This window comes from Momordica charantia (assembly GCF_013281855.1).
Source record: "Momordica charantia cultivar OHB3-1 chromosome 2 unlocalized genomic scaffold, Mcharantia_2.0 BLBB01000002.1, whole genome shotgun sequence".
In the NCBI taxonomy this organism is placed as follows: Eukaryota; Viridiplantae; Streptophyta; class Magnoliopsida; order Cucurbitales; family Cucurbitaceae; genus Momordica; species Momordica charantia.
This window is the reverse complement of record NW_028275160.1, coordinates 2,891,294-2,914,371: the sequence shown is the minus strand read 5'-3', so window position 1 is coordinate 2,914,371 and position 23,078 is coordinate 2,891,294. Positions and strand designations below refer to the sequence as shown.

Genomic DNA, 23,078 nt, shown 5'->3' with positions numbered 1-23,078 from the left:
GGATATTTGTTAATACGTTGAATTCATTCAAGTTACTATTTGGTTCTTGTAATTTTGGCTTCGTTTTAATTTGATTTTTGTACTTTCAAAATATCATTTTAATTCCTATACTTTTTAATTTAGTTCATTTTAATTTTTATACTATCGAAATAAATATATTTATTTTGGTCAATAATTTATTATAACCATTTACCATCATTATTTGAAGGTAATATATGTATACAAGAATTCTGTAATATATTACATGAATTCTAGAGCCAAAAAATGTACAAAGTAGAGTTGTTTTTGGGGATGGAAGCATTATTTATAGGAGCCCATCACTAATGATCTTCTTCACTTGAAATTGATGGATTTTCTTTTATCGTAAGGCTCAACACAAAGGCAACCAACTGCAACATAAAAATAAAATATACACTCATTTCTAGTGAATACATGTATAAGACTAAGGCTAAATTACAATATATATATCGAGTTTGCATTTTATTTTAAAAATATTCCTATCTTTACAAAAATTTCAATACTATCATTGATCTTTCATAAACGTTTCAAAAATATTTTTTGAGCAACCATTCGTTAATATTTTGAATGGAAAGTTTACCGGATAAAACATGGAATGATGTAACGCGAAAGTTGTCGTGACATAAAATAAAGGTATTTACGTCATTTTAGATTCTGCCACGTCAACTTTCTTATCAAAATGTTAACGAAAATATTTCACTTATTTTTTCTCATGTTTAATTTTCTCACCGTATTAAGTCCGATGCACAAAATACTAAACCCAGGAAAGTCAAATGGTGCATCCTCGGATAGGAAAAGAGCTGCAAAATTTGAAAATAACAGTAATAATAAACTCCATATAAACAAAATTAATGAAATCAGAATTAATTGTACATAAAAAAATAAAAATAAAAAATAGTCAAATTATGTATATTTCATATATACCTGCTAGAGGGTTGAAAATTAATGGAGATATTGCATAAGCAAAACTTTGAATGCCAAAAAGACATCCTTGAGCTTTCCCCTAATATTGAAAAAATTAGAAACAAAGAAGAAAGGAAAAAAAAAAGGTCACCATTTAGTTCAAAGTTCAAATAATAAAAATGTGTAACAAATATTTACCTGATTGTGAGCCCCCACTTGCTTTGATGCAATACTACAAGTCTGTGCAAGTGTGAAGAAATATTTCAAAACTCAATTTTTATAATATGTTTGGGATGTTTTTTCATTACCCTGAGTGTTTTTAAAGTATTTTTAAAAGAATCGCTTAATTAGTTAGTTTCAAACGAAAGATTTGAATGAAACTTACCGTTGGAATCGCGCAAAAAGAGAGAAGAAAAAGTGCACATGAAGCATAAATAACCTATAATGATTGGAACGGTATTCAAAATCAATAAGTAATTTCAAAGAGAGATAGGATAATACGATTAAATTACAAGTTTGGTCGCTAAATTTTTTCGCTCTGTTTATTTAGTTTGTGCACTAAAATTCTACCAACAACTTTTAAAGTTGTGTCTATCTTAATGTCAATAGTAGATTCATGAATATTCAATTTTTTTTATCTAATAGATTTCTAGACTCTGTCTCGTCCTTTTCTAAAGTGGAGGTTCATTAGATATATATAAGAAAAGAACAATATCTCCATTAACATGAGATATTTTTGGGTGATACGAAAAATAAAGTCATGGGATTAATTATACTGATGTTGATGTAGAAGATGATCCCTTGCCCTTAAAAACTTATTCGAAATTTTTTGAAGTATAGAGAATTATAGATAACTTAAAGGACTAAGTATAGACCATTAATTTAAATTTAACTCAGTAGTGTAATTTCAAGTTTAAGTTGGATTGGAGGTAGAGGAGTTACCCAAAATGACCAAGCTATGCTTAAAACGAACGACTGCACACCAAAGAGAGCAAATTAATAGTGAGCGATATCTGAATCTAAAAGGCATTTTAAAAGAATAAGGGCATATTTCGAAGTACTTTTGTCATTTTTTAATATCACTTATTTCACTGTCAAACATTAAGGTATATTTGGAAGTGATTTTGGTCATGTCAAAATCACTTTAATTTAAAATCGTATGTTTGACAATGATACAAATAATTTTAGAAAATGACAAGGTGATTTTAGCTATACCAAAATTACTCACAAACATGTTATAAGTAAGTTAAGTCCCTACATATGTAAAGGTTGCAAAGAGTGCTACAGAAAGTAATCGTTCGTCCCCTATGATAGCTGACAAAGAAGACGCCACTATCATCTGTAAAAATTTATACAATAATTATACATGCCACCTTTATAATATTTCAATAAAAATCAAAATTTAATATACATCACCTTTTACGCGAAATTTTCATATGATAATTTTTTTTAAATAGCATAAATATAAGAATCCGTGTATAATTGATATCGATATATTAGTGATAAACTTTATTTATATATATATATATATATGATAGAGAAATAGTATATCAATATATACTTTGTATTAGCACATGATGGTATATTTGATCACATAGACATTATATCGGTATTAATTTTTATATTAAGTATATCACTTGTAGATAGGAAAATAATATAACAATAATATATGAGAGAAAATTCATCATATTTGGATATTATTTTTCTATGTGACAAATTTATAAATATATGTACCTGTGAGATGGTCCCCAAAGCCCCAAAAAATATCATTAAGCTAGCGAATTGGTCTTTGTTGGAGTGAAAACGGTCCTTTAAGTAGTACTGCGCCACCAAAACCATATAAATAATTAATTAATTATTACAAATCATAAATTTATGGAATAAATACAAGTTCTATGATTAACTATTTTGAATAATTCAAATAGAGATCACATAAATCTGAAACTTCTTAACCCAGTAAACTTGGGTTTGTTATCCCTTTGTATTTAGCTAAATTGATTTTAAATTTTTATTGGACTGAACTTCAATTTGAAAAAAAATAATAAAATTAACCCTCACTCCATGTAAATAAAAATATTTTCAAAAGCTTAAGCCAATAAATTGGATAAATTTAATTCATATATAGATATCTCAATATATTTCAATAATTTAATTATCAAAATAACACCAAAGTGACCGAAAATCTTAACCCGACCATAAAAACCAACGCCCCGCCAAAATAATTCAGCCAAAAAGGTAAGAATACTGCTACTCATAAATCTCCAATAATATAACATAAATTCGCATAATATTTAAATTGATAAAATCGAAATGATATCTGACTCGTAATTTTAATAAGTTTGAGTTAAAAAGTTAGAGTCCAGACATACGATAAACAAACTCACTTATCAAACATGCTCCTAAAAAAGATATTATATAAATGGGATTAGAAGGGTCAATCATCTTAAAATTAAGATTTATTTTTTGTCGCAAATATTCACTCTTGATCGAACATTTCTAAAACTTTCTAAAGATGTGAATAAAAAAAAAAAAGAAAAGAGTTAAAGAAATTGTACCATCAATGAGGCTTGTAACCAACCCAACGTAAGGTTATTGAAGAAACAAACCATTGCCGTCCTTGAAAATGTCGAGCTACCGCACAAGGAAAATAAAAATAAAATGAGAATGGAGCAAAAAGACAATTACGAATTCCGACTTTAATTTTAAAAATTTAAGTCCTGATTTATATTTATTTTCATTTTAGTTCTTATGATTTATTCAACTTAGTCAGGCAAATAGAATACATAAATTGGATCGCATAATATTTAATAAGATAAATTGAAATTAAGTTCAGACCAAATTCGTAACTAAACCAAAGTTTTAATTACCTGCTACGGAGCAAGCGGATGACTTCTTTGATAGAGGGAACTCTTTTGAACGTCGTCAGAGCTCTTCTCGACAATTCGGGAACATCGACATCGCCTTCTCCTTCTGTCTTGGAAATTGGCTGAGATAACTCATCAATTTCATATGGAATACTCTCTTCTAGAAAAACCCTCATGTACACCGTTGCAAGTAATGATGCACCCATTGCAACCTACTTTGGAACTCAATTCATTAGCAATAATTTTCATACGCTTTTCAGTGAAACACTTTCCTTAACCATTTTTTTAAAAGCATTTCAGTGCTTTTTATCCATTTTAAAATCTTATGAATTATATTTTATATATTATCCAAAAATTTAAAATTTGCTTTTTAATTGGTTAAACATATTTTTTCCACTCTTTGCAATTTTAACTAAACACTGTTATTTATTTATTTACTTGGCTGGTATATTTTTTAAATTTAGAAAATTTCAATTTAATCACTTATATTTTAATATTTTTCCAATTTAGTTCCTTAACATAAATTAATGTTAAAACTAATTGATGATAAAATTAACGATGGAAATTTAGAAAAAAGAAAAATAGACGTCAAAAAAGAAACTTCAAAATATTTTTACGAAAATTTAGGGGAAGAATTAAAAACTCTCTTAGACTACATCTTTTCCTCTTCATAAATTTTTATTAATTTACTAAATATTATGTCACGTAAGTTTATAGACAGATAACCTTAAAGGTTGCGTCAATAGGAAGGAACCTTGCGGCAAAGCTCCCGCACAAGAAAGATGCTGAAAAAGCTCCAGATATGATTCCGAACGCCGATATTCGCCGGTCGGCCGGAATTTTGTCTGCCTGAGGAAACAACAACAATAACGACGGCGGCAGTTTTCGAAGTTGGACCAATCTTAAACGGCAGGATCAAGATGTAATCGGAGATTTAAGAGTAAGTACCGTATAGGCGAGGGCGAGTGAAAGTAACGCGCCGTCGCACAGCATGGCGGTGAGAGTCTTCATCACATAGTACGCGTAGAAGAAACTGGTGCTTCTTTCATACGCCAATATCGCTAACAAGTTTTAAATAATATAAAATATTTATTACACTCACTTTCACATATAAACCAAAAAATTCCACTTTTACCCCTAACTAAATTTATATTAGTGTTGTAATATTTACCTTATACTGATTCACCTACTAAATTAACAAAATAAATAACGTAAAAAGAAAACTTAAACAACTAGCTAAACATAAAATTAAATTTTATTTTAATGCACAAAAGTTGACCATTAAATAAATTTCAGTAAAAGTAAAAATAAAAACTTATTTTTATTATCAACATTACAGGCACAATACGTGTCAGTGATATCTTAAACAAAAATCTATAAAAAGATAAAAATTGCAATACTTTTTAAAATTTAAGATAAAATTACACTACAGTGGAATCCAATGAAATGGAAAAGTTATAGTAAATTTTCAAATACCTTGTGAAGCTGGATTAAAATAGATTTCTTCTATTAATTAATTATTAAAGACAAAAAGAACAGGTTCCACCTTTGAACAAAAAAACAAAAAACAAAAACAAAAAAGAAAAAATCGAACATATCTTTAAGGCCTCTTAAAATTGCAACACTTCCTAAAGTTTGATGGGATTAAAAGCAAAGTATGGTCTTAAATATCGAGCAACATGTCGACATGTCGCACCCCTCAATATCGATATAGATTTTTTTTTTCCTTTTGAGGTTTCCTATTTTGGATGAAATAACCCATAAAATGAAACTAAAAAAAAAACAGGCGGGAGAGGAAGAAAATTTAAGGAAGAAAAAACAAAACTCATAAGAGAGTCCATGGAAATAAAAGAAAAATACAAACTAGTGCATCTGGGATGAAATTGACAGCAAGCTCTAGGACAAAGGGGAACAGGATGAATTTGAAGAGTGAGAGAGAGAAACAGCACTCCAATTTAAATCAGTTGACAGCTCATGTATTGGAAGAGGTTGTTTGGGATTATTTTCCTTTTATCCGTTCAGCATTAATTGACATATGCTTCCAACTTCAATTAAATTTAATTAACAAAATCATATCTCGTGGTTGGAGATATATATCAATTATGGTTGTCTGGACTCTTCAACATTTTCTTAAATTAACAATTCTATTAGGTATAAAATTGATTTTGATTTTAAAGATTTTTTAATAGGTCAGAATTAAAAATTAAAGGACCTCTCAGACGTTTCTAAATTAAGATAATCTTAAGACATAACTTTAAAAATGGAGAAACTAAGTAATAATTCAACCTTAATTAAAGGTATCCAGTATATTAAAGCATGTGGAAACTCAATTATATTCTTCCTGAGTGGGGGCTGCTTTTATAATTTTCAGAATTATTCCAAATGTGAGGCCAAACAATATGTACCGGGACAAAAGATATATGCTTGTGCAAATGGACCACCACTAAACAAAAGTTAGGAAAAAGAAATGCTTTTAACTTAATTAATTTGCTTACTTTATATGGTTAAGAAATATATTATCGATTAAAACAACGGTACCGGGAGGCATAATGGAGAGCGCAATGGACACAGTCAATAAACTTTTCCTTCCATATTTGTCCGATAGACTACCGATCAACGGTATCACAAACATCGCTCCAAATCCAGTTATCTGCCAAAAATCCGAGCAAATTTAAACAAATTTAGAAGATATTTTTCCCTTATTTCGCAATATTTCTTAACTTTTACTGTTTTTTTTGTTTTATTATCTGTTTTTCAAAAAAATTAAAAAAAAAATAATAACAACAGAGCCAAATATTTCCAAAAAATAATAACACAGAATAACTCTAAAAGGCTATTTCTTGAACGGTGGGAGAGGGAGATTTTTTTTTTCGACGAAGAGAGAGAGAGAGAGATGTGTTGAAAATGTTTGGTAGATCCGCCAAAAACCGATTTATGAAATTTCAAATTTGTATCAAAAAATTATGTAGTAAAAAAATTAAAATGAGGAAATTAAAGCATTGTAGGGCAGGGCAGAAGTAGAATTAAAATTTCCCCCAAAACTGGAATCCGAAAGCCGAAGAAGAAAGTGAAGCAAAAGAGAAACGAAAAGTGACGATGAGTACCGCCTGTTGGAAGCCGGCGAGATAAATGGCGAGGGAGCACTGGTCTCGCCCTGGACACACAGATTCCACCGTTACGTCCGTCATCGCCGGAATCACAACGCTGATCCCGAATCCGGTCAGCAGCACCGTCACGAACAGCTGCCCTAATTCTCTAATTAACTCCATCCCCTCTCCCTCTCTTCTGGAGCTCTTCTCGAGAAACTAAATAAATGGAGGGCGCGGCGCACAGAAGAAGGTGCGCACTGCTAATTAATTAATAAGATTCTACAAACTCACCTCACACCACAAATATCTCTTCTCCTTTTTTCTTTATTACTTTTCTCTCTTTTTTGAATGCGGCTTTTTGAGAGAAATATAACGACTATTACAGATTTTTTTTTTTTGAAAAATATAATAAATTATCAAACTTTTAATGAGAAAAAATTCAGCAATCATCCTAGCCGCGTGAAAATTTTTCAGATCACTCGACCCAAAATTATTCCAAGCCAGATAATTTGTATAGATAGTACAAATTATTTAGATATTTATGGAGTAATGACCATTATTCAATTTTTGATAAAGTTGGAGGGATCTTTTTTGATAACTGGTTAGTAAAGAAATTGGATAATTAAATATTGTCCTACTTCCGAGTCCATTGATTACTGGAAAAAGTTAATTCACATAATAATGTGGGGCTAGAAATTATGAAAGGAACAACAGGAATTTCAGAAGAAATCGACGAGTACTTTAAATGCCCTGTGAGAAAGCTATGTGTGGAGTGCTTTGGTCCAACAATATTTGATTCCCAAAAATATTTTTAGGAGTATAGAGATAAATATTGAGATGACTTACATTTTTCGTATTAAAATGTTTATTTATTTTGCAAATTAAAAATGCATATAATTGAAGTACTCTTTACTAAAATTAGTTATTTTAAAAGTTTTTCTCAAATGCACGATCTTAATGGCTAAGGGCTATTTGTTGGGATCAAATTACTTCTAACTATATTTTTTGTGTCAGATTTACTAAATCAATAATATACGTCTGACATATTTGGTTTTGAAAATTATTTTAGAGTTCCGTGATGTAAATAATAGTGAAAAGTCAGTGTTTTCAAATTTTAAATTTAAAACTTTAAAATGCATAATAACATTTAAAAAATAAAATTTTTAATAAATATACTATATATTATAACTTCTTTGTCTTTGGCTAAAACTATAAATATTATAAATCATAACTTATATAATATTATAAAATAACTATTTTACAAAATTTATAATATATATTATTTTAGATTAAACTAAATATTTAGTGGATTAGTTTACAGATACAGGAGTAAACACTTTGAACAATTTTTTAAAATTGAGTTCAATTTATAAATTTGCTACCAAACACAAAAATACTAAAAACATGGAATATAACACTGTTTTTCATTAAATATTTTGTTTTCATATCACCAATCAAACACATCTTAAGACAATTTACTTATTGCCTAAAGATCAGAGGTTTAATTCTCACCTTTGTACTAAAAGTATATATATATAATATTTATCAAAAATACTTAAAACAATTCCCTTGTAGATTTTATAATATATACTTTTTTAAAATATAATTAAAAAATCATAAAATTTATAAAAATAAATTTGTTTGAAGTAGATAATTCAAAATTAAACTCAACCGTAATGTAAACTATATTAAAAAAAAGTCACAACTAGAGAAAATGAGAAATTGTTACATCTTTAAAGTAGATATCAGCCGGGAATTATTGTATTCAATCATTGCACAAAAAAGTGTACTAAAAAAATTCATTGCACTAAAAAGGAGGCCGTTTTTTTTTTTTTTTTTGGATGAGTAGGAGGCCGTTTTATTCGTATGCTTAGTTAATAAATTATTTATGCGACTGGTGTCGCTCTCCACATCAATTACGCCATGGAGTCCTCTTGGTCTCTTCAGCCGGCATTTCTCATGAAAAGGTTCGTTTTTTGTTTTTTTTTTTCAAATTTATTATCATTTTTTTTTTCTCTTTTGAGCTTTTACCTCTCCTTGCAGAGGAAAGCATGGTTTCCAATGGACAAAATTAGGGTTCGAGAATTTCGAATATCCCCTGGTTTTCCTCAGTTGCATCGCTTTTCGTATATAATCATTGTCTGTTCATTCCGGAAGTTTACAGAAACTAAAACTTGTGGAGAGTATTGATATCGTAAATCTGAAAGGACGGATTCAAGAAGAGGGGAAGGATCGTTCCCCGGAAACATCGAAGCTTTATGTTTGTAATTAACACTCAATCGGAGGTCAAGAAAGTATAACAATCTTTGGGGGTTGGGGCTTTACATTACAAGTTCGTAATATGTACAAAATTGAATCAGGTTTTCCTTGGGGGTTGTGAAAACTATTGAATATCAATATAGATTTACAATGCACTTTCTGTAGTAGCTGCTTTGAGTTTTCTTAAAAGGCACTAATATACAAGGGTATCTGTAATCTTGTGTTGGTTCAAGATCAAAGTATGTACCAATAAGTTCATAAAAATGTATCTACTCCTTCTGGTGTCAAATGAGATTTCCTAAATCCTTGTGTCATGGTGTCCTGGACAAGTAGGCCTACACCAAGTCGTTGGTTTTCTGACTGGATATTAAGGGATCAACACGGATCATTAGGCTTAGAGTGAAGCCAACCAGCTGCAAAATAGAAGATGTTTTCAGTGAACACAGAAAGCAAGAAGAACCTTGAAGAATTAACACAACAGCCGCCAATCCTTTTAGAACTTGAATAATATTTGGAGTTAGTTCATCTGTCCCTTAGAAATAAACCCAAGTATGAGATTAAGGGGGTGGGGTACTGTTGAAAAATTTAAATCTAAGGTATCATCAAAATGGTGTGTTGCTGCAGTTTTCTTAAGAACTTTACGAGTTTTTTCTATCTTGGTTTGCGAATCTTCTTTGCTGGAACGTTTGCCTGGCTTGTATCATTACAATCTAAGCATAAGAAGAGGTAAGAGCTGGTTTATAACTTCCTTACCGAAGTTAGCCCAATGCACATAATACTGAAGCCAGGGAAGTCAAATGGTGCATCCTTGGAGAGGAAAAGAGCTGGATGGATTGATGAAGTCATTAAATGGAGTTCCTTTAGTAGTGAAACATTTTACACTTAATCTTGAGAATTGATATACCTATCAAGGGGCTGAATGTTAATGGAGATACAATGTTGGCAAGGGAATTAATGCCTGAGATGCATCCTTGGGCCTTTCCCTTGTGAGGAAGAAATATGTCATTTAAATAGAGATGATGATAGAGGTTCAACGAACAAAATATTGAGAAGCTTCTTTTAGTGTACTGACCTGCTCACTTGGTCCAACTTGCTTAGATGCAATGTTGAATATCTGTTCCAGCCATAAATTTGTGTGAATGCCACGGGTTTTTCACGAGCAAAGACAAGCTTAATGAAGAAAATAAAACAAGGAAAACTTACAATTGGACTGATGATAACAGTAAAAATTGAAAGTACTCTTGAAGCATAAGGAACCTACAGATGTTAAAATCATCGTGGTTATTGGAGAATAGACAGTTGACACGTGACAGGTTCGGGAGATGGATAAGCAAATATTATTAAAGACTCAGAATCAAGCGACTACCAAGCACATATTACCTTACCTGTATATATTCCATAAGTTTTAATTATAAAATAGGTAGGAAAAAGAATACAACTATATTATCTACATTATGAGCTGAAAATGGTTATTTTTATTTTGAACAGGATAAGAATCTAGCTACTGAATGGAGTGCAATTACCCAAACTGACCAAGCTATGCTGTAAAGAAACATCTGCATTGAAGTGGGTAATCATCAGCATCATGGGGATGGGGAGAGGTCAATGCTTTGTGCATATAATATTATAAAACATAGATTAGACGAGAATTAGGTGCCTACACTTGTAAAGCTCGCCAGCAGCCCTATTGAAAGCAACTTCTCCTGTCTAATAGCTGGTGCCAGAAGGGGCATCAAAAGAAGCTGCAAAATGGCACAAATTTGAAAGAGTAAGGGCCATAATGAATCTTGCAAAAGATAGTAAGGATTATAGCTGTTCCCATTAGTGAAGGATACCTGTGAAGTGGCTCCGGCAACCCCATCAATCATCATCAAGTCAGCAAACTGGTTTTTGTCGAAGTGAAAACGGGCCTTCAAGAAATACTGTATCAAAGGAATATTTTTAAAGTTAGAAGGTGAAGGTGAGAGGTTTATGGAAATTGATGATGAGAAATAGTCCTAAAATTGTTCAAATTATTTCACTGTGTCAATGTCTATTTAAAGAAATCATTTTGTGTATTAAAGTGGAACGCAATGACTGGCCAACAATCAAATTAATATGGAAACTCCACTTCCAAACTTGACCAAGAAGTGCACCATTAGTGATGCTTGCATCCCCTTCTCTGCCAGACTATTGAAGAAGGAAACGCTTGCTACTTGTGAAAATGTTGTGCTGTAGATGAATATTGTTTCATTGGAGTTGGTCATGTTGCAAATATTGAAAAGAGAAATCGAAAGAAACCATTTTAACAGAGCATCAAAATTACCTACTCCTGATTAAGCAGATAACATCTGCTACTGGAGATATCTTTGTAAATAACTGATTTCTTGTTAACAATTCTGGACCATTCTCATCATCACCACCTATGTTTTCCTCGATGATCGGCTGGGTTAACTCGTTTCTATCTGGAATACTTTCCTTGAGGAAAGCTCTCATGTACACTAGTCCAAGAATTGACATGAAAGCAGCCACCTGCACACAAGAACACAAAGTAAGCACAATATGGATTGATAAGACAAAAGAAAGCAGACTTTAATATGTTCAGAAAAAGGCCATGGAAAACCTGAAACACTGCAGCAGTTGAAAGGAGCCTAGCTGCAAGGGTTCCGCATACATAACCTACAGATTTGACCCCAGATAGAATTCCAAACGCTGAAATCCTTTGATCCTCTGAAGTTTTGTCCGTCTGAGAAGGAAACAGGGGAGAATAAAGAGAGCAGCAATTCTTTTATATAGTAATTTTGGGCTCTATGTAGTAGAAATGATGGTGAATACCACATAAGCAAGAGCAAGTGAAAGTGTAGTGCCTTCTGAAACCATGCCTGTGAGAGTCCTCGTGATGTAGAATGCATAGAAGAAGTTGGTGGTTCTTCTATATGCCATTATGGCTGCACAATCATTCAAATCTTGCGTCATGGCTGGTGATTTATGATGACTTAACTGATGATATTTGTTGACTTTACATTCATATCTTCCTATTCTCACTGGTAGAATTATAGGGAGGAGGAAGAAGCGTTAATGAGATTTGAAATTAAACTTACCTAGTGGTATGATTGAAACTGCCATAGGAAGAGTCAGCATTGTTTTTCTTCCATATCTGTCTGATAAATTCCCGATTATTGGTGTCATCACCACTGCTCCAAGCCCTGTAATCTGGAGATAATATCTGACTGATTAAATAATTGTTTTGTTATAAAGATAGATATCTCCATTTTAAGTTCCAAGATTGTTCTTTTATTAGATAGATCTCCATGTTAAGTTCTAAGATTCTTCTTATAGAAAGTATAGAAGTGGGATCCATTTTAACTCCATGGAATCTATACCAATTCTACTACTTTACTTTTCTTTATAGGTCTTACGTTCGAATCTTGTGGAACGTAATATCCTAAAAAGAAAAAAAGATTCTCCATTCTCTTACTCTTTTTTGCCAATTCTTAACAAGACTAGCAGCTTCGACTATTTTAGTCCATTGGTTAACTTTTAGATGTCCTACGACTATATGAAATTGGAAGACAAAAAAAAAAAGTGAAACTATGAGAAACCAACCACTTGTTTGGAATACTTACTTTATTATACACATAAAAATCACTGTCCATGTATTTCTTTTGAACATTTAATTTTTTGAAAAACATGTCAAAAACCAGTTTCAAAAAGTTGATGGGTGGTGTTAATGGAAATGAAGTATATATATGTAGATAGGATTTGGGCACATACCAACTGCTGGAGGGCAGAGAGATAAATGGCGAGAGAGCAATGATCTTGTCCAGGACACAGAGCCGCCATGGTTAGGTCTGTAATACTCGGAATCACCATGAACCCCGACACGCTTTCGATGAACGTCGTCACGAACAGATGCTTTAAACTAGTCATCTCCTTGAGGCAACTCTCTTGCTCTTGGTAAAAAAGCAAGAGGTCCCATGCAATGTTATATAAAATAAAAGGTCAGTTTCCTCTGTCATTTGGTTTTACTTTTAGGCAACCGACCATGGACACAGATAAATTGATACTAAATATTTCTCTCTTGACTTTTCTTGCACTTTCCTTTGTCTTTTCTTTCTTCTGTGTCTGTTGTTGCAGTTAAAAGTCATGCACCGCCCAAATCTAGGCGGAGAAAAAAGTGAAGGAATGAAAAGAAAAGGCGATCCACTAATTGATTAATTAAAGTGGGAGGATGGCGTAGCCTCTAAGTCTTCCATGAAGGGGAAAATTTTACTGAAACCATCTTCATATTGGTCTAACCATGGTTAGTTCGTTACATATATGGTTAAAAACTGCTTTTTTTTTTCTTTTTCTTTTTTTAGTTTTCTGGTTATGTCCATATGGTCATCGCATTAATAAACAGTTCCAAATATATCTATTGACATTTTTTTGGTATTTAATTTTTTTTAAGCTTTTAAAAAATATATATTGACATTTTGATCCCCATCATATTTAAAACGTTCTGGACATCACTTCTTCCACAGACGGAAGTCTTCAGACCTAACTTTGCGGCATCGCCGTCGCCTCCTTCTTGTTGCGAAAATCGGCCGAGACAAACAGCGACGGGAAACAAAATACAATCCGATTCGATTTCGTTTTCAATTTCGGTTTCGATTCAGAATGAAGGGAGCTCAAACGAAAGAAAGCTAATGGAGAACCTGAAAGATTGCGGCGATGGAAAGGAATTTTTCATAAAAGTTTGCGTATATGAAAGAAGCTGAATAAACACCGGATGCGATTCCAGACGGTGAAATTCGCTGTCCCGCCGGAACTAATTTATCAGCCTAAGAAAAGTAATAGAGCCGCCGGAAAATATGGCGGTGAGAGTCTTCGTCGCATAGTACGCCTAAAACAAACTGGTACGCTTCTATATGCCAATATCGCTGCAATTATCAATCGAATATTAGTTTGTCACAAATATAGTTTTAAATTAACTAGAGCTAAATATTATACTAAATAGTCCCTAATCTTTTCAACTCATTCTCGATTCTTTTCAAATTCTAAATTTTACGCTTCTTTGAACTTGAGATTGCCGGTAGGTTTGAAACAAAGTTCAAATTTGATGGAACTATACAATAATCATAACTTAAAAATCAAAGCATAAAACCTAAAAATTGATTAATTAATGGATTGAAAAGTTGACTGCAACTATTTATTGTAATAATTTGGTGAGCATAGGTCGAACAAAAAGTACAAATAACTCTCTCGTAGGTTTAAATCTCTCTATTTTGTTTGAATTACAGTATTATTCTTAAAATAAAAAAATAAAAAAAAAAGATTGACGAGCTTTAGAAACAAATCAAAAGATAAATTTTATAAATAAAATAGTCAAAATTTATGAAAATGCCCAAACTTAGAACTAGAACAAAGTTACAATATGATCAACTATTATTAGTCAAATCAATCAATTTGTGTGTTTTGTCTTGTACTATTACACCATTGACATTAACAGTTGCATCATTGCTCTCCACAGATGTGGGAAAAACATCATTTCTGTGGAGATTTTGGTGACATTTCGATTGATAGTTTGATACCCATTTGAACAAACAAGGATCAATGTAACATGATTAAAAAGTGCAAAATCTCTTAAACATAGAAAGATATCTTTAATGATGAATGTGGAGAATTGTTAACTTGCAATTACACATTATTTGATGATCCTGTTATTGTTGTCTTTTTCTCCTTTGAAAAAGGAGGAAAAAAAAATTTCAAAATCTAAATTCGAACTTTGAGCTTTTGCGACGCCACAAAATTATCGTAATTGTTAAACATTTCGTTGGCAAAAGGTATTCTGACATTTTTTTTCTAATCGTAACGATCATCAGCGAATTTTGTAAAATTAAAGTCATCGGCGACAAAATTGAAGAGACCTATACACACGCTTTTTTTTCGAGAAGTTGTACTTTTTGCTTCTCTCTTCTAAATTTTCAGGCTAAAATGTACCAATTTTTGGGTTAAAAGGCACTTCTAAAAGTTCAATAACGACTATCCATCTCAAACTTTAGAAAAATTAGTATCCATTATCTCACCTATAAAAAGCGAAATATTTGAAAAGTCCAATTAAGACCAATATATTTATATATGAATTAAGCAACTCTAAAGTTCAAATAAGTAGTAATAATCAGAAAAGAAACCAATAGAGCTTACAGAAGTCACTTGTAGAGTTTGAATATTACCGTATTTCTTCAAGAAGGCCAACAAATACGAGAGAGTTATAAAATAAGATCATGATAAAGAAACAAATTTGCATATTAAAAATTTTAATGAGTAAAAATAGCTAAATTTGGAGGAGTATATCTTTGTCTTTCATCAAAGAGGCAATGAGTTATATATTTGTCCAGTGACATAACATCTAGACTTGATTGATGTTTGACTCTTTTTTTCCTTAATACAACAAAGGTGGATAATGAATTATAAAGTGTCTTAGTTAAGCATCTACCTTTAATCATGCGTAGAATTAATACATGAAATTATATAGATGATAATTAATTACAAGTTTATGCTACATATAAATCACACTCCAAAGGAATGATTTTAAGCACAAGTGGTAGATTTTCATTTTTTTTTAATTACCCTTTTATTATATTGAACCACGTTTTTCGGTTCCATTAAAATGAGCTGCACAATTTAACCTAGGGAAAATATATGAAATTCTAAATTAAAAAAAAAAACCATCTACATGGGAGTGCTTAAAACCCTTTTCTTTCTTTATTTATGTTATTTTTTTTCTTGACAAGGCTTAAAACCATTTTTTAAATATGGGATAAAATTTTCAAATTTCTCCTATCAAATAGCATATAAATAATAATAATAAAACTGTTTAAATACTATTTTAGTCCATATACTCTCAATTCTTATGATTATGATTACAATTTTAACGTGACATTTTACCTACTAAATTTTTTTGAAATGTAACCATAAAGTTGAATTAAAGAGTTTTTATGGGTATTAAATTTACATTACACTATACTAAAAAAAATTACATTACACTTTTGTAAATAAGGCTTAAATTGACCATTTTTTAAAGCACAAGAACCAAAATAAACGTTTAAAAGTATAAAGACTAAAACGAAACAAAATTTAGGAGTATAGGGATTAAAATAAAAAATACAATTATGAAAATAGTATTTAAACTTAATAAAGAATCCAACAAACACCACCAACCTAGGGGAAAAAAATAAAGCACTAACAAAAAAAATGGTTTGTTTCATCCAAGGTAATGGAATGATCATTTTCATACTAAATTAGTATAAAATATTTTCATATTACTATCACTAGTATTTAATAATAATATAGAATTTAGTAATAAAATAATAGAATTAAAAATTAAAAATTATGAATGATGACATTTACTTTAGGATTAGGACTAAAAATTCGTGCCCTTGAAATCAAGGAAGATGGGCCCCATTGTCGGCAAAGACTAAAACTTTGGGCCCATGGGTTTTCCATCGAACTGGGCCCAGACTGATTTCAAATCTAAGTACGTCATTTCCGCGTTTGTTTTTCCCATTAGAGGAAAAAAATAGTTAATTAAACCACTATTTCCAAACTTTTCCCTTTTTGTTTTTTTGGGAAAAAAATAAGCTTTATCATCTTAAGAATAAAAAATATTTGGTAAAAGTTGAAAGATGGTCACAATAGAAGTAGAAATAAAATGAAAAGGGCAAATGAGAGATTAAAAAAATGAGACCAAAGTAATCTGATTAATAACTTTTTTGAATAATTATTATAATAATGTTTAAAAATATATAATGTGTGTCATAAATAATAATCACTTTTTATTTTAGTTAAGTTACTAAAACAGACTAACCAATAGAAATTAAGAAAATTTACCCTTTAATTTTAGAAAGTTCTATTTTGTTTTTTGGATTTTTTTCTTCTAAATTATGGTATCAAATCAAACTTTTTAATCTCCCTCCTCCCTCCATGGTTTAACCATAATTTTTTTCTTTTATAAATAATTATTTAATATCAATGGACCTCCCCTCCCATCTCAATCTCATACAAAATTTATGGATTAAATTTTTTTTTCCCTAGAAATTATTCCTCTCTCTCTATATATATAAATTGATGCCAGTGATTGAATATCTCACAAAAAGTTAATAAAGTTTCATTTGCGAAAGAAAAATAGTTAATAAAGTTTGAGTAAAAGTAGAATATCCTTTTGTTAATTATCTAATAGACGAGTAAGAGAGTAGAACACGTAGCCGCACGTGCGAGAGTTTGTCTCACGAGGAATTCAGATTCAGGGGCCAATGCGTGTGCACGTGGTGCGTTGCTGCAATCGATCTCACCGCGAGTAGAATACGATCCGCGTGACGGTTGTATCTGTGCATAAGTTATAAGAAAACTAACTGCCGTTTATCTTTAGAAAATGAAATACTAACTGCCGTTAAAAACAGAAAATAACTGCCGTTTATAAATGCGTCAAGTACATGTTCCATACGTCACGCGCGTTCCTCGGACCAGGAATTTGCTACCACAGCCGATCGTCCACCTGGCATTTAGGGTGGGGTCCACACCTTGCTGATTTCCAACTCTTGCCAGAAAGACACTTGTATTGTACACAAATTAGTTAAATAATTCTTTTATTTGGCTATGTTTATCTATTAGAAAATAATTTTTTCTAGTAGCTTTTTTCACACATTTAAATATATTATTAATTGATGTTTTATTTTACTCACTCTATATTATTATTAAATATTCTGCATAATTGGTCCATTATTCTTAAATGTTCCGGTTCTTTGGATGTGATGTTATATATTCAATCGTAACTTTTAAATAAATTTTTAATGACTTTATTGGTTTAATTCTATTTTAATTTCCTCGAAAGATTTTCATTTTAAAAAATAAAAATATCAAGGAAATTTATTTGGCAAGGTAATTCTTAAAATTAAAATTTCAATAAAAGGCATAAGTAGTTTTTTATTTTTTATTTTTTCGGTCTAATTTCATCTTATGCCATAAATCACATCACTATTATTTAAAAAAAATTCATTTTTTTAGCTGCATGGGTAGATTTTTTTTCTTTTTTTTTTTTGAGTTCACATTAGTAGATATTTAATGTATTAAACAATGGGGAAAACATGCCCCATAAAGTTTGATCCTACCTGACATTTTCTTTATTTATTTTTTAATTGTTTTATTTTTTGTCACGAAGTCTTGGTTGTACCATTCAAAAATATTGACGTGTCAGTATGCTAAAAAGAAAAACAAATATTTTACCAAACAAATAGGAATAGTTTTCAACCATTAATAGGCACCCACGAATCATCATATTATATTATGATATTATGAACAAATCTCAGTTTAAAATTTTAATTACACGTCACCCACCGAAAATAAAAGGCAAAATTACACAAATTCATTTTTTAAAGCTGAGAAAACAAAAACAAAAAAATAAAAATAAAAATGGTCAATTCCTATCCACCAGTCAACTGGAAGCTTCGTCCGCGGCCACTCCGATCAGTCCCACCTCCTCACTCCGCCGGGAATCTCTCCGATCACCGCCAGAACGACGGCGCCGAGCCACTCGATGCATCCGAATCCGTGCTTCTTCAGGCTCCGCATAAACCCGGCGTCTCCAGCGGCCGGCGGCGCGAGCATGGGCTGCAGGTAAGCCAAGGCGGCGTGCTTGACGAGTGGGTTCTTGATCGGAAGCTCGACGGAGCTGGAGAAGGGCGAGGCGGCAGAGGGCGGCGGCGGAGGTGTGTCCGGCAAGAGGTCCTTGAGGCTGGTGTAGGATTGGAGGGTGGTCATTTCGATGTGGTTGGAGAAATCCAGGTCCGGTGCGCTCCGGCCATTGGGGGAGAGGAAAGTGGGAGAGTGAGAGTGGGAATTAATGGGAGAAGATTCCATGGTTGAGTTGAGGAGAGAGAAATTGAAACGACTCGTGATTTATGGAATCTTGAAGATTTGGAGAGAGAGAGTTTATGGTTTTGCAGAGAATCGTGGAGAAGTTGTCTGTGAAGACGGAGGGAGAATTTGATGGAGTTTGGGAGCGTGAGGCACGTGCTTTCCACGAGCGTGAATTTGATTTCAAAATTAAATGGATAAAATTTGATTCATGACCAGTAAAAGCGTTATTGCCGTCCTCATATATTTGATAACTATAAGAGAAATAAAAAATAAAAATTTAATTTAAAAAATAATGGATTATTAAATATTTAACTAAAAACAAGGTGCTCTTCGTCAAGGAGTCAAGTTTTATCTCAATTAAAATAAAGATAAAAAATAACAAATTAACTTAAATTATTAAAATGATTTTGGGTTTTACTTTTTAATAATTATGTTTGTGTCATTCTAATTTTTTAAATTTATTTTCTTTTAAGGTATATTGGATTTCTTAGTTTAATTTTAAAAATGAAAATGTATATTCAAAAAAAAAATTTGTAATGTTTAAAATTTGACTTAGATTTTGAAGACGGCATGAAATTTAGATAGCAAAATAAAGTAGTATACATATGGGTATATGGGAGTGGGGTTTATAAGTTTGATTTTTACAAAACGAAAAATTAAAAGTAAAATAGGTTTTTTTTTTTTTTTGAAAAAGTAAACAGTACGATAATTTCTCAATAATAGCTAGTCTAGTTGAATAACAAAATGGTAATTTGAAATCTAGAGATGTTATTTTCTCAGAATAGTTTGTTTTAAATACTTTAAACTATGGACTAAGTTTTAATTTGGTACCTAGTTTTGAGGAGCTAAATATAGTTTTTATGGTTTCGGTTAAATTTTGGTGTTTATAGTTTTGAAATTTTCAATTTAGACTCTTTACAAATGGTCATCGTTGTTTCTAGTCGTTATCTCATTGAATAAGTGACACATTTTTCAATTTACATGACAATGAGGTGGTGGTTTCTATTCACATAGTTGAATGCATTAGGTTCTACAGGGGAAAACTCAGGAGAAAAATATGAGTGGATTTTCATATAGGTAAAAGAAATATAGTTGAAGAATGACGGTGATATTTGACCAGACCAGACAATCATATAAGATTTCAAATTAAAACTTTTAAAACTATAAAGACTCAACTAAAACTCAGTCTAAACTATTGGAAATGAATTTATATTTTAAATGTTAAACTCAAAATCTTCCAATCTCCCATGCCTTATAAGAAAGAAACATTTTTTTTCTTAAACGGAACAAGACAAATTAAAATTTCACTAATATGAAAAGCCTCTACCAAAGACAAAATATTAGGAAAAGGAGAGTAGAGTTGCTTATAATAAGAAAGTTGTATGCTTGTAGCAATCTAAAATATTTCACAAAGCATCCCATTTTAATATTTATAGGCTCCATACACGGAACTTTTTTTTAGGTATTAAGGTAACCCTGCAGCCCCATTATAGAAGTGCGTTTGAACAATACCTCTTGGTACTTATCCTTTCATTTAAGAAAGGATCGAGAGACCTACTTGCCACGTGGTAATTCTTATTCTTTTATAGTTAATAATTCTATTGATAAAAATCATCATATTCTAAAACTTTTCATTCTTATTTTTTCTATATGCCAAATAGTCTTGAGACAAATGGCAAATCTAGGAATAAACATGTCATGTTTGGTGAGTCTCATGGACCAAAAATATTAAAATTGGGTAAGACCTAATTGGCATCAAATTTAGAGGAGCAGGTGGCTAAATTTTAAAACTTATTTAGTCTAATTAACATGTTTTTTTTTTTATTTTGATACCAGTAATTTTTGGTTCATATTTCTCCCCTACCTTTAAAATATCAATTTTAGTCCATATATTTTTAGCTTTGGTATATTTTAGTCAAAATTTTGAAATATTTATTTTTGTTCTTTATTGTTAAAATTTTGCAAACATGAATCAATTAGTCACTTTTAAAAAGTACAAGGACCAAACATCAAAATTGACATTTTTTAAAATAGATGAAAGGAAACCAGACTGAAAGTGTATAAATCAAAATAGTACTTAAACGTTTTTTTTCTATTACCTTTAATAATAAAGTTAGATATACTCAGATACGTGTTCAGATGAGAAATTGCCTAATATAGCATCAACGTGACCATTAGAATAAGATTTAATTATATTTGTTAGGTGGTAGGCTTAAAACAAAGGTTATAAAGCTGGATTTGGGTGTGTTTTTGGTATATATACAAGTAAAAAAATAGGTTTGTTCCTTTATGTTCATTGAAGTAACAATGTAGTCCTTGCTCTTGTAAAAAAAAAATCTTAGTTAAAATTTGATGGAGTTTCTTTTATATGTATGAATCCATTAACTAATAATGATTAACGAAATGCTTTTATAAATTACAAATACTAATTTGCTAATTATATAATAACTATACTTTTGATAAGATTTTTTATGGTATGAATTAAATTGTTACAACTTTTAAACTATATACATTAAATTATTATATACTAAAGTTCAAGTACTAAATAGTATTTCAACGAAGAAAGTACTTGGACTAAAAGTATGTTGTAATCCATTTTTGATAATAAAAAAAAACATTGTGTTTAGTACTCTATTTTGAACCATTCCATGTATGTTACTTTAGTTTTTTTTTCTTTTTCCTTTTTTTTCCCAATGAAATGGAAATAGATTCATGTTTATATTAATTGGTGTCTGATAATTGGTTTCATTTTGACTTTTTAATTAAATAAATTATTGTAACATAACATTATTATTAGCTACCATGGGTTTTACCACGAGTACCTTGTCGACAAGTGTTTTCACAGTTCTATTCATATGTAAGCAAATAATGGATTTAATTAGGGAAGAAAATTTGAAAGAGATATTTAAGTTGTTATAATATTATTTTTAAATAATGAATTCTTTTACTGTGAAAAGTATATATATTAATGAATACATGTTTGTTTGCCATTGTAGTATTTAAAAATCCTTAGATTTCCATTTTAAACATTCTTAAAAGAGGATGGAATTTAAAATTTAAAATTTAAAATACAACTTCTCTACGGATCTTTCAATAAAGTAATGCATAGTTTTAAAACTAATTTAAAAAATGAGGTGTCAAAATTGTGTTGGTTGAGAGCAATTTAAGGTGAATCGAGTAAGTTGTATGCTATTGCAATATAAATTGCGGGCTTTAATGCATACGTTGCTTTAGTTCTGTCCCACGTGCAGTAAAAAACTTAAAATGCACGGTCGTTGGTAAAAAAAGTTAATCAACAAGTTAATCAATCATGTGAGAATTTTTTACCTTTATATCGGAAACTACTCTATCTTTTTGTCAATATTTTTAATGTATATCCTAGTTTTAGAAAAAAAATTAATTTAATTTATAACTTTTATTATTACTTTGAAAGTTACTCTATTTTTATAATTTTTTTAAATTACACTATTTATGAAATTTCACTTTATTTTTAAAAATTCAGTTGTATTCTTTCCACCGAATCTAGAATTTTGAATAACACAATAATATTTAAGCATTCATCAATCAAGATATATTAGCCACCACTAAAAATCGACATAAGAGAGCCATATTTTTTTAATGGAACTTTTTTAAATTCTCAAATATTGAAGGATAAATTAGATAGAAAATGATAAAATCTTAAATTTTTTTAATATGATTTTAAAATTTTAAGATGGAGTAAGACGGGACTCGTCTGGTAATGTTCATGTTTTCTGTTTCTTGTTCTTGTTTCTCGTTTTTTAAGAAACAAAATTTTGGTAATCCATCCAATTTCTCGTTTCTAAAATTTGAGGAACGTTTAAAAAAGAAAGGGTCAAATTTTGGAAACTACAAAAAGTAATTTCGTTTTTCGGTTGTTTCCTTCTTCCTTCTTCACTCATTTTTTTACTTCTCTTCTGATCTTCAAGGGACTATAACCTTAATCTTTTTTTAAGCCATATCAATCAACCAGAACTATGATAAAATTACGATTTCAAAATTTTTACCCGATTTTTGAAATCGTGTCATTTTTTCATACAATCTATATTGT

At 30.6% G+C, this 23,078-nt stretch overlaps 2 protein-coding genes and 2 long non-coding RNA genes across 24 annotated transcripts; 2 read left to right on the top strand and 2 right to left on the bottom strand.

Annotated features, from left to right (window-relative positions):
• Nucleotides 1–154: 154 nt before the first annotated feature.
• Nucleotides 155–7,191, bottom strand: LOC111011033 (uncharacterized). Its single transcript, XM_022284641.2, has 14 exons — nt 6,890–7,191; nt 6,324–6,435; nt 4,734–4,846; nt 4,512–4,634; nt 3,789–3,997; nt 3,477–3,552; nt 2,656–2,742; nt 2,180–2,260; nt 1,864–1,896; nt 1,307–1,360; nt 1,120–1,161; nt 943–1,021; nt 748–818; nt 155–389 (listed from the first exon to the last, which is right to left on the bottom strand). The coding sequence occupies exons 1-14, from the start codon at nt 7,052–7,054 to the stop codon at nt 321–323; spliced, it is 1,314 nt and encodes a 437-aa protein (XP_022140333.1). The 5' UTR covers nt 7,055–7,191; the 3' UTR covers nt 155–320.
• A 1,438-nt stretch (nt 7,192–8,629) lies between these two features.
• LOC148212655 (uncharacterized) lies at nt 8,630–9,300 on the top strand. The gene is made up of 2 exons (XR_015789392.1): nt 8,630–8,841; nt 8,918–9,300. It is a non-coding gene; the product is annotated as an uncharacterized LOC148212655 (long non-coding RNA).
• LOC111010991 (uncharacterized) lies at nt 9,156–13,251 on the bottom strand. Of its 21 annotated transcripts, XM_088121067.1 has the most exons (14): nt 12,887–13,251; nt 12,214–12,325; nt 11,948–12,060; nt 11,736–11,858; nt 11,439–11,644; nt 11,269–11,344; nt 10,969–11,055; nt 10,795–10,875; nt 10,657–10,689; nt 10,337–10,390; nt 10,206–10,247; nt 10,038–10,116; nt 9,887–9,957; nt 9,156–9,546 (listed from the first exon to the last, which is right to left on the bottom strand). In XM_088121067.1, exons 1-14 carry the CDS (start codon nt 13,040–13,042, stop codon nt 9,469–9,471), a joined length of 1,311 nt encoding a protein of 436 aa, XP_087977193.1. In that variant the 5' UTR covers nt 13,043–13,251; the 3' UTR covers nt 9,156–9,468. The 21 variants fall into 21 exon arrangements, 13 of the variants coding, with proteins under 13 accessions (XP_087977193.1, XP_087977192.1, XP_022140286.1 ...); XM_088121066.1 differs by having other exon boundaries at nt 10,795–11,055; XM_022284594.2 differs by lacking the exon at nt 10,657–10,689.
• LOC111010992 (uncharacterized) lies at nt 12,974–14,131 on the top strand. Its single transcript, XR_002601397.2, has 3 exons — nt 12,974–13,113; nt 13,250–13,415; nt 13,636–14,131. It is a non-coding gene; the product is annotated as an uncharacterized LOC111010992 (long non-coding RNA).
• Nucleotides 14,132–23,078: the final 8,947 nt, after the last annotated feature.